Source organism: Ctenopharyngodon idella, chromosome 12, assembly GCF_019924925.1.
Source record: "Ctenopharyngodon idella isolate HZGC_01 chromosome 12, HZGC01, whole genome shotgun sequence".
Classification (NCBI taxonomy): domain Eukaryota; kingdom Metazoa; phylum Chordata; class Actinopteri; order Cypriniformes; family Xenocyprididae; genus Ctenopharyngodon; species Ctenopharyngodon idella.
The window spans coordinates 30,134,198-30,146,058 of record NC_067231.1 but is presented as its reverse complement, the minus strand read 5'-3'; the positions used below and the strand labels follow the sequence as shown (position 1 = coordinate 30,146,058).

At 32.8% G+C, this 11,861-nt stretch overlaps 2 protein-coding genes across 2 annotated transcripts in view; one reads left to right on the top strand and one right to left on the bottom strand.

Moving 5' to 3' along the window:
• dnajb12b (DnaJ heat shock protein family (Hsp40) member B12b) overlaps nucleotides 1–7,236 on the top strand; it is a 14,083-nt gene extending 6,847 nt beyond the window's left edge. Inside the window, exons 7-9 of the mRNA XM_051915380.1 lie at nucleotides 4,088–4,260; nucleotides 4,637–4,782; nucleotides 6,539–7,236. Coding sequence (XP_051771340.1) covers nucleotides 4,088–4,260; nucleotides 4,637–4,758 — 295 coding nt within the window. The 3' untranslated portion in view covers nucleotides 4,759–4,782; nucleotides 6,539–7,236. The remainder of the gene's footprint in view (nucleotides 1–4,087; nucleotides 4,261–4,636; nucleotides 4,783–6,538) is intronic.
• A 1,291-nt stretch (nucleotides 7,237–8,527) lies between these two features.
• Nucleotides 8,528–10,258, bottom strand: ddit4 (DNA-damage-inducible transcript 4). The gene is made up of 3 exons (XM_051915381.1): nucleotides 9,991–10,258; nucleotides 9,588–9,772; nucleotides 8,528–9,497 (listed from the first exon to the last, which is right to left on the bottom strand). The coding sequence occupies exons 2-3, from the start codon at nucleotides 9,766–9,768 to the stop codon at nucleotides 9,010–9,012; spliced, it is 669 nt and encodes a 222-aa protein (XP_051771341.1). The 5' UTR covers nucleotides 9,769–9,772; nucleotides 9,991–10,258; the 3' UTR covers nucleotides 8,528–9,009.
• Nucleotides 10,259–11,861: the final 1,603 nt, after the last annotated feature.

The following is an 11,861-nucleotide window of genomic DNA, read 5'->3' as shown; positions in this document are numbered from 1 at the left end:
GTCTTCAGTGTCACATGATCCTTCAGAAATCATTCTAATATGATGATTTATTATCAATGTTGGAAACAATAATATTATTTTATAACCTGTGATACTTTTTCAGGATTCTTTGATGAATGAAAAGTTTAAAAATATCAGCATTTATTTAAAATAGAAATCTTTTGTAACAATATACACTACCGTTCAAAAGTTTGGGGTCAGTCATTTTTTTTCTTTCTTTTTTCTGAAAGAAATTATTACTTTTATTCAGCACGGATGTGTTAAATTGATAAAAAGTGATAGTAAAGATTTATATTGTTAGAAAAGATTCATATTTTGAATAAATTCTGTTCTTTGTAACCTTTTATTCATCAATGAATCCTGAAAAAAGTATCACAGATTATAAAATAATATTAATGTTTCCAACATTGATAATAAATCATCATATTAGAATGATTTCTGAAGGATCATGTGACACTGAAGACTGGAGTAAATTCAGCTTTGATCACAGGAATAAATTATATTTTAAAATATATTAAAATAGAAAACCATAATTTTAAATTGTAATAATATTTCACAATATTATTGTTTTGTCTGTATTTATTGTGAAATAAATGCAGCCTTAATGAGCAGAAGAGACTTCGTTCAAAAACATTAAAAATAGTAATGATTCCAAACTTTTGACTGGTAGTGTATATAAAGTTTTAAAAACTATTTATTTAACTTGGTGTGTGTGTGTGTGTGTGTGTGTGTGATTATTTATGATATGAAAACATATGGCATAAAATGAATAAGAAATTATTCTGATTGTGCACTATTGGTAGGTCACTAATCAAATATGCAAATGAGTGACACTGAGCATGATTATAATGCTCCAGAGAACATCTTGTGCTTGAAGGAGATCTGACCTTCTGTCACATTATCAGTGAACATGTTCTCGCATTTGATGAGTGACCTAGAAGTAGCGCACAAACGCTGTGTTTTTGATGTCATAACTTTGATTTGAAGGGCTCTGCCACAATATTTGCACATTGGTATGATCATCTGATGCATCAGTCGTTGAGCGTAGGTCGTATTGATCCTCTCTGATGCTGCCGTCCTGCACGTGTTGCTCCTGTGCCGAGACGATGCCGGTCCACGCAGGGTCCAATCAATAGCAGGTCTTCTGCTGTGATGAGCCGGTACGGGCCGGTCGGGTCAGAGGTCGAGTTCTGGACCCTGATCAGCAGTGTGGAGTGATTCTGTCCTGAGGAACTCCAAAAGGTTTTTCTTCAAGTAGTGATGCTGCCAAATGAATGTTTTACCAAAACCAAAACTGAAATTAAAGTTTTCATTTAGCTGAAAACTGAAAATAAATGCATTAATGCATTAACTAACTAACATTAACGTACTGTAAAGTGTTACCCATTAAACTAGATGTCTGGAAAAGTCTGAAATACCTTTGAAAAGCTTGAAGTTTGAAGATTTTAGACAAAGAAGTCAATAAAGTGTTGTTTACATGTTCTAGCATATTGTTAGCATGTTTTATCAAGTTGCTTTAACATGATTTCGCATGTAGCAGGCATGTTTCAAGCGTGACTAAGCACATTGCTAACATGTTTCAACATGTTGTAAGCTTGATTTACCATGTTGTTAGCATGTTTCAAGCATGATTTAGCACATTGCTAACATTTTTCAACATTTTGTTAGCATGTTTCCAGCATACATTAACACATTGCTAATATGTTTCTAACATGAAGTAACACATTGTTAGCATGTTTTAGTATGTTGCTAGCATGGTTTATCCTGTTGTTAGCATGTTTCTAGCATGATTTAGCACATTGCTAACATGTTTCAACATGTTGCTAGCATAATTGAGCACATTGCTAGCATGTTTCTAGTATGATTTAACATATTGTTTACATGTTTTTAACAAATGAGCACATTGCTAACATGTTTCAACATGTTGTTAGCATGTTTCTAGCATAAATTAACACATTTTTAACATGTTTTAGCATGTTTCTAGCATGATTTAACACATTGCTTGCATGTTTCTAGCATGTTGCTAGCATGATTTAACTCATTGCTAACATGTTTCAACATGTTTTAGCATGATTTAACACATTGCTAACATGTTTAGCATGTTGCTAGCATCATTTAACGCATTGCTAACATGTTTCAACATGTTGCTAGCATAATTTAACACATTGCTAACATGTTTTAGCATGTTGCTAGCATTGATTTAACACATTGCTAACATGTTTCAACATGTTGCTAGCATGTTTCTAGCATAAATTAACGCATTTTTAACATGTTTTAGCATTTTGCTAGCATGATTTAACACATTGCTAACATGTTTTAGCATGTTTCTAGCATGATTTAACACATTGCTTGCATGTTTAACATTTTTCTAGCATGATTTAACACATTGCTTGCATGTTTAGCATGTTTCTAGCATGATTTAACACATTGCTAACATGTTTTAGCCTTTTTTGCTAGCATGGTTTATCCTGTTGTTAGCATGTCTCTAGCATGATTTAGCACATTGCTAACATGTTTCAACATGTTGCTAGCATAATTGAGCACATCGCTAGCATGTTTCTAGTATGATTTAACATATTGTTAACATGTTTTTAACAAATGGACATATTGCTAACATGTTTCAACATGTTTTAGCATGTTTCTAGCAAATTAATGAATTTTTAACATGTTTTAGCATGTTTCTAGCATGATTTAACACATTGCTAATTCATTTTAGCATGTTGCTAGCATGGTTTAGCACATTGTTAGCATGTTTCTGCATGCTGTTAGATAGTCCGGGTTTCAAAATCTTTAAGTCCGTTCGGTTAGAAGAGATAAAGCAATCTGCATCAGATCAGCCTGAAGGTCTGAGATGAGTTTGGTGGTAATGAATATGTAATATTGTGCAATGTACATATTATATTTAATATAGAGTTTATTAACTCTAGAGTTCTTTATTTTAATAGAGTTTATAGTTTGAATGACTTTCCTAAGGTAAATGTAACGTTTGAACTTTGATTTTTTTATTTAATGTCACATCCTAATTAGAAACACTGAAGCTGTACAGCAGATGCATTCTGTCAATCATGTGAGATCTCGTCTGATTGGCTGAGAAAGTCTGGAGAGGTTGTGGACTCTTAACCTTTGACCCTGAATGATTCTCATGGAGTGGAATCATCTGAAGTCTGAGTGGACAGTTGCACATCTGCTGCTTCACACTGCATGTGCATGAAGCCTGTGACCTCTGACCCTGACCTGAAAGTCTTTATAGAGCACTGTAACATACTGCTGTTTACTGAGCAGGGTTATTAAAACTAAAACCATAAAAAATGTCATTACTTGAAATAAAATATACATTAACCTCAAATAAAATATAAAAAACTTGAAATACTAAAATAACTCAAACTTAACAAAAACTACAGACATTTTAAATAACAAAAATATATAAAAATAAAAATGATAATCATGCACAAAATACTAAATCATTAACTAAAATTAAAATAAAAACATACAATATAAAAAAATTGTTTAAAATATTAACAATTAAAAAAATGTTAACTAATAAAAATGACAATATCACACAAAAAAATGACTAAATTGTTAACTAAAATAAAACAAAATGTAAAAATAATTAACAATTAAAAAAATTAACTATTAAAAATGACAAGCACACAAAAAATTACTTAATCGTTAACTAAAATTAAAATAAAAACAAAATGTAAAAACAAAATAAATGTAAAATATTAACAATTAAAAAATATCAACTGACAGAAATGACTAAATCGTTAACTAAAGTTAAAATAAATCAGAAAATATAAAAAATAAAATTAACTAAAAATATTAACTAGTAAAAATGATGAAATCACAAAAATTACTAAACCAATTAACTAAAATAAAAAAAAAAAATATATATATATATATATATATATATAAAAATAAAATGAATTAAAAAAACTAACAAAAGCTATAATAGTGTACGACTGTTAGTGCTGATGAAACCTCTAACACTGAGTATCAAAGTGTTTTCCCTCTCTGTGTGTAATAAAACTCTTTTTACATCCTCTCTAAAGTATCCCATAATTAACCCTCACGTGTCTGCCTCACACAGGTCAGCGGGTCACACACACAAGCGCGTGACGGAGAATCTGGGCGTGACGTATTACGTGAACGAGCGTTTCTCTCAGGACTTCAGCGGCGTGAGACTGAAGCAGGTGGAGAGCAGCGTGGAGGACGACTACGTCTCCAACCTCAGGAACAACTGCTGGAAAGAGAAACAACAGAGTATGTGTCTCTCACACACACACACACACACACACACACAATCCAAAAATGACAAGTGTCCTAACAATCAGACTCTGACTTACATTAACATTCTGCGAAACATTCACTAAATCTGTTCATGAAGTGAATCATACAGGTTATTATAAGGTGGTTCATTCCAGAATAAATGGCAGTATAAAGCAACATCTGCTAAATCACATGATTCATGAGAGCTGGCCAGAACCGGCTACATATTCTCACTTCCTTTGATGTCATTCCTCTTCTCACGTTAGATGAATCAGCTTCTCTCCAGTCTGGACTTTCACACCCATAATAACACAGTATGAGTCAGTGAACACACACTGTTTCATCATCTGATTTGACGTGTGTGTTTCAGAGGAAGGGCTGCTGTACCGCGCGCGTTATTTTGGGGACAGCGCTCTGTACCAGCGGGCGCAGCAGATGGGAACCCCGAGCTGCTCTCGGCTGTCGGAGGTTCAGGCGTCTTTACACGGATAGAGGAAGCGGTCACTGCGCTACCTGGTGAGGGCGCTCTCTCCACCTGATCCACGTTTAATGAGTGACATGCAGTAGATTCTCCATGAGACATTTAAAGCTGAAGCGGGTCATTTTCTGCATGTTCAGAGTGTAATTGGTCATGCTGAAGGGTGAAAGACTGTGACTCTGTGATGCTTTTAGATCATTATGAAAGCATTTTGTCAGTTTGAGCGTCCCGAAACAACACTGATTTATCAAACAAGTGAGGGACTGAATTATCTTTGCAATAGAGCACAAAAATAGGAACAATACGTAAAAATCCCATTTATATTCCCCATAGAGAAAATGACTGATTTGAGTCCCGTGAAGCCTTATCTACCTAAACTCTCTATCTATCTATCGTTGAATTATTGTAACGTGTATATATTTATATATATATGTGTGTGTGTGTATATATATGTGTATATATATTTCATTTATTTTAAAACATTACTCTATATATATATATATATATATATATATATATACACACACACACACACAAATTATATTGTATAAATTAAATGTGTGTTTATATATATATATATATATACACATGATAATTAGCAGTATATTGTATTTTATATATATTTCATTTATTTTTATACAATATACTGCTAATTATCACGTGTGTGTGTGTGTGTGTATATATATATATATACATTTATTTCTTTTTAACAATATATTGCTATATGTATATATATATATATATATATATATATATATACACACACACATTATATTGTATAAATTTAATATATATATTTACATATATATTTTATTTATTTTTATACAATATATTGCTCATTATTCATGAATATGAATATACGTATATGTATAGAAACTATATATATATTTCATTTATTTTGAACAAATGTTGCTATATATACACACAGATTATATTGTATAAATTAATATATATATATTTCATTTATTTATTTTTATACAATATATTGCTAAATATGAAAATATGCATGTATCTCGTATAGAAATAAGCAATATATTGTTAATATATAAATAATATTCATATATACACATGAAAAAGTAGCAGTATATTGTATAAAATATATATATATATTTATATGTAAATTATTAATTTCATTAATTTTAAACAAATATTGCTATATACAGATTACATTGTATAATTTAAATTTATGTGTGTGTGTGTGTATATATATATATATATATATATATATATATAATTTCATTAATTTTTTTAATACAATATACTGCTTATTTTTCATGTGTATATATGAGTATTATTTATATATTAACAGTATATTGCTTATTATTCATGAATATGAATATACATGTATATAAACTCTCTCTCTCTCTCTCTCTCTATATATATATATATATATATATATATAATATATATAATATGATTTTTTTTATACATATAATCATTGACTATACATTTTATTTTGTCTTTTCGTCTTGTACCTTGTGTTTTTGTCCAGTAAGCATTATTTTCCGAGACTTGGGTTTGTAGTGTTTTTCATCTGAGAGTTGGTTGGTTTGGTTTAAGGTTTCAAACTTTGTGAAATCCCTATGGAGTGGGAAAATGCTTCCCCAAACACTTGCTGGAAAAGCGTTACTGTTGTTCTCTGGTGAAATCACACACTTCAGCTTTAAACGGATATATCACTTGTTAAACATCCTACTTGTGTTGTGAAATGCTGCGTTTTAATCACAAATCATTAATTTTTGTTAATTTGTATTTTGTCAAATAATCATTAATATATCAATATTTTCTGTACAGGTTCCAAAAAACAATCTCTCCAGTCTGGAATATGGAAGAATGCCATACGGATTGTAAATACATTTGTTGGAACAACCAATGAACTTGACTAGGAAAGACTTACTGAGGGCTGAAAGTGTGTGTGCATGTGTGTGTGCATGTGTGTGTGTGTGTGCGTGTGTGTGTGCGTGTATGTGTGTGTGTGCGTGTGTGTGTGTGCGTGTGTGTGTGTGTGTGTGTGCGTGTGTGTGTGTGTGTGAAATCAGAGCTGGTGTTTTTTGGCTCCTGTGGATGACAGACGTTTCCCTGCAGTCTGAATAAAGTTAATGTCACTAGATTCAGCCCCTTTACAGGTCAGAAATCAACAATCTGCTTTTGCTTTATGAAACAGACTGGAGGTCCGATGACATCTGCATATATTTATTTGAGTTTGTTTAGATCAAGATCATGTCTTTTTAATGATTTATATTTGTATGTTTGAGATTTATCTATGCAGGGATATTATCGAGTATGCGTTCGACTTTAACGACAGCTGTCCTGCGTCTTTCTCTGACGGCTGCTGTACACAGGTGATATTTATTGGAGGATTGAATAGGAATATTTATTTCATACGAAGGTTTATTTTCTACATGACTTAGTGGAAATATTTCATTGCTGACAGAGACTACGCTGCAGTTATTTCACTCTGAATACAAATAAAGATTGTATGTGCCACTGTCCTCTGTGTGGGTGTGTGAGTTTTGCACTGGAGCGTGTTTCAGACTCAGAATGTCAGCTGATGCCACAGTCGCTGCTGAATCATGTGTTTCAGCACGTTCAGTCACCCGTCTGGAAAAAAGGAAAACTGCGTGTGAAACGTTGACAAGAACAGCTGAGAGAAAGGTGAACTCTTCACTTAAAGGGTTAGAATTGCGAGATACGGCTGACGTAGGCATAAGTAAATTATCAGGAAATTTGAGTAAATTATCAAGAAATTTGAGTAAATTATCAGGAAATTTTAATTCTGAAGTAAGCCAATTCTTTAATGCTAATCGAACAACAAAAAAAGAAAATCTCAAGTTTGTAACTTTAATAAGAATAAATGTATATTTAATTTACACAGTAAAGACTGCAGTGTTTAAACATTTGATTACTTTATATATTTCATGTAGTATTTCTAGGGCTTGAAGTTTTTCAGGTTGGTCTATTTCATTCGTCTTTGTTCGACTGTAGTTAGTTTTCTTTGCTCTTTGAATTTTAAAATTTCAGTGGTATCAAAAAATTTGATATAAAAACCTTATGTAAATCAAAAATAACTATATCGTGATATATATCGTTATTGTGAAATAAAATTGATCATATCATGATATAAAATTTTGGTCATATCGCCCACCCATATAGGTAACCCTTTGTTTGACGCCTTTGTGCATAATTCATTATCATAACACACTGTAATGCATTAAATATAAAAATTCTGACTTTATATCTCGCAATTCTGACTTTATATCAAAAAATTCTGACTTTATATCAAAATTCTGATTTTATATCACACAATTCTGACTATACCTCATAATTCTGACTTTATATCATGAAATTCTGACTGTATCACAAAAGTCTGACTTTTTAACAATTGTGAGGTATAAAGTCAGAATTATGAGAAAAAAACACTTTTCTCTCACAATTGGACATAGCAATTGCGACTTTATATCTCGTAATTGCAAGAAAAGTCAGAATTACCATTTTTATTTTATGGTGTAAACAAGCTTACCTAGATTATAGTGTAAGAATACTTATCAAATATGTGGCATCTCTGCATGGAGCTACAATAAAAACAGTAATATTGATTCCCAGGGATGCATAAATTAATAAAATGCATACTATATCATTAATACAATGCAAGTTGCTTTATGCATTTTGCTATGCTTTTATTCAAAGTTGTAATGTAAAACATGTATGGTCATGTGATAATGTCTTAATAGTTTTTCCTCGCTCAGTTGAGCACTAAACAAGCATCCAACAAAACTAAAGACATTGATTCTTCAAAAAGATTTATTTTTTGCATTTCTTTCAAGTACAAAAAACATGTTGCATTTGAATATCAAATAAATAAGATGCATGGAATATGCATATGACCGTTTAAAAAATAAAAAAAGTAAAAGAACCTCTTCTATTTGATCTGAGGGCACAATAACGGCATTCGCACATCATTGAACAAACTGACACAGAAGAAAAACAAAGTCTGCTACACGACTGCATGGAAAATAGCTGCCATATCTGGTTTCCATAAACCTGAGGTAAACGTTTCAAAAACTCCTGCTTCACTGTCTGGAACGTCAGCAAAAGTGCAACATAATAAACATATAAAGTCTTTAATGCACCCTACAGATCAGCATATACTGCTTTAAACAGCCATACAACACGATTGTAACTTCAGGCCTCTTATGGGCAAATGGTTACAAGAGGCTTAAATTTAAAAACCCTAGTAAAAGTCCATGACATGTATGAAGTCAGTCTCAGCATTCTTCAATCAAGAGCTCTTCAGAGCTGTACAGTTTTCTTTTAATAACTCGAAATCCAGTGCTCAGTTTAAGTGCACGTCTAACAACTGGAGACGACGGGGATCTGCCCGTGAAAAGCCCCTGGATTTTCGGCCAGAGACCCCTGGAGTCCAGCCGCAGCACTAGGGTCAGTTGGAAGGTGGGCACCAGATAAGGGTCCACGGCGATCTGCCCAGCGGCCTCGCAGCCGCCGTCCTGCTCCACGCACAGGTCGATGAGCGCGCCGCGCAGGCCGCAGGGCTCGCTGACGGACAGGTGCACCAGCTCATGGCCGATGTGCTCCAGAAGTTTCTCGGGAATAAGGAGTTTGGAGCAGTGCAGGACGCCATCTTTGGCGTCGGTCAGGTTAAGTGCGATGAGTTGCACCACTTCTTTGCACAACGCCTCTTCGGAGGGGTCAAAAAACAGATCAGATTCTGACAGATCTTGTAGGGTTAGGGAACCTGTGGAGGACAAATGCAAACATGCATTAAAGTCAAGATCTTGCATGAGACTCAAGTTGCATCAGACCATCAGAAAGCACTGATATTTACCAGCATCTGATGCATCATCTGTGCTGCTGTGTGTGTCCGAATCAGAGTCCAGGCTTTGGCTGCTGTGCAGTTTCTGCATCAGTTTGCTCCAGGACAAGCGCTTGGAAGGAGCGTCAGATGTTGGAGTGGATGGAAGACTTGAGTCTTCAGATGAAAGGCTGGAAATCAGCTGTTCCTGCATTGTTCTGTGGAAGAGAAGGGTTGTTTTTATTATTCATGCACAAAAGCAGCTGGTAAACAAGTCAGCCAACAAAGAACAAACGTTTTAACAGTTTATTTGGCAGGGCTGATGATGATATTGTAGCACACAGTGCATTGTTGATCTCTCATTGTACTTCAAGGTTTGAATGACAATAAAAACAGCCCTGTTTAAACATTAAAAACCCTTTAAAAAGACACTCACCGATATTATGTCCGGTTTATCCTCAGTTGCGATGAAACATCGATACTTTCCTTTAGATGAAATAGTCCGTAACAAAGACTAACAACTAACAAAGACCTGTGTGAACCGGATTAAGTGCAGCAGCTGTTAGTATCTGCAGAGAGTCTGCAAAACACTGACGCAACCCTTTCAGCGCCTCATTATATACTCGCTGGCGCTGGCCACGCCTCCGCGACTTTTCAGCCAATCAGAGTTTATGTCACGTCTTTCTCGTCCCAATTTCGCCTGGTAACACGAAGCAGCGCTGATCAATGAGATGCCTGCAGTCCGTCTATTGTCTGCGGTGGAGGAGGGCGCAATTCTCACTTCACCTATTGTCCTCGCTCAGAACATGTAGTGGCAAATCTCACGTCCCGCTTATTTGGATGTGGCTTCATTAGAAGATATGGTGATTTGCAAATTCAATCGAAATTGTATTGTGAAATACTGAGTTTAGTCGCGCTTTCATTGAGTACGTGCAAAAAGAGCAGCACAATGACTGACTGCTGACTTCACTGAATAAACACTGACTCTGCCAACTTCTGCCGCCTCAGGCACATTTTTATTAGTTTTAGTCTGTTTTATCCGTTTAATTATTATCATCTTTGTGTTCGTTCTTCTACTGTTGACCTCATATTTGTACTTTGTAAAAAAAAAAAATAATCATAAAAAATGTGTTTACAATGATGAAAAACTTTAAAACTTTTGAAAGACTGACTTAAAAAGTACACATTTTGACACTAACTCATAATTATGAGATAAAAGGTCAAAATTAAGACATGTTAAGTAAAACAAAATGACTTAAAAAGTCAAAATTATGACATACTAAATCAAAAATGACTAAAAGTTGAAAAAAGTTGTAATGATGAGATTAAAAGTCGAAATTATGACCATAATTTCAACTTTTTATCTCATAATCGACTTTTAAATCACAATTTTGACTGTTTTGAGTCAATTTCAACTTAGTATGTCATAAATATTGGCATTTTTTGTCCTAATTTTGACTTGAATCATAATATTGACTTTTTAAGTCAAAATTTCGACAATATATCATAATTTTGACTTGGTATGTCATAATTTTGACTTTTTAAGTGATACTTTCAACTTTGTATGTCATAATAACTGACATTTTTTTGTCATAATTTTGACTCGAATCATAATATTGACTTTTTAAGTCAAAATTTCGACAATATATCATAATTTTCACTTTTTAAGTGATACTTTCAACTTTGTATGTCATAATAACTGACATTTTTTGTCATAATTTTGACTTAAATCATAATATTGACTTTTTAAGTGAAAATTTCGACAAAATATCATTAATTTTGACTTAGTATGTCATAATTTTGACTTTTTAAGTGATACTTTCAACTTTGTATGTCATAAATATTGGCATTTTTGGTCCTAATTTTGACTTGAATCATAATATTGACTTTTTAAGTCAAAATTTTGACAATATATCATAATTTTGACTTGGTATGTCATAATTTTGACTTTTTAAGTGATACTTTCAACTTTGTATGTCATAATAACTGACATTTTGTATCATAATTTTGACTTGAATCATAATATTGACTTTTTAAGTCAAAATTTCGACAATATATCATAATTTTGACTTGGTATGTCATAATTTTGACTTTTTAAGTGATACTTTCAACTTTGTATGTCATAATAACTGACATTTTTTGTCATAATTTTGACTTAAATCATAATATTGACTTTTTAAGTGAAAATTTCAACAAAATATCATTAATTTTGACTTAGTATGTCATAATTTTGACTTTTTAAGTGATACTTTCAACTTTGTATGTCATAATAACTGACATTTTGTATCATAATTTTGACTTAAATCA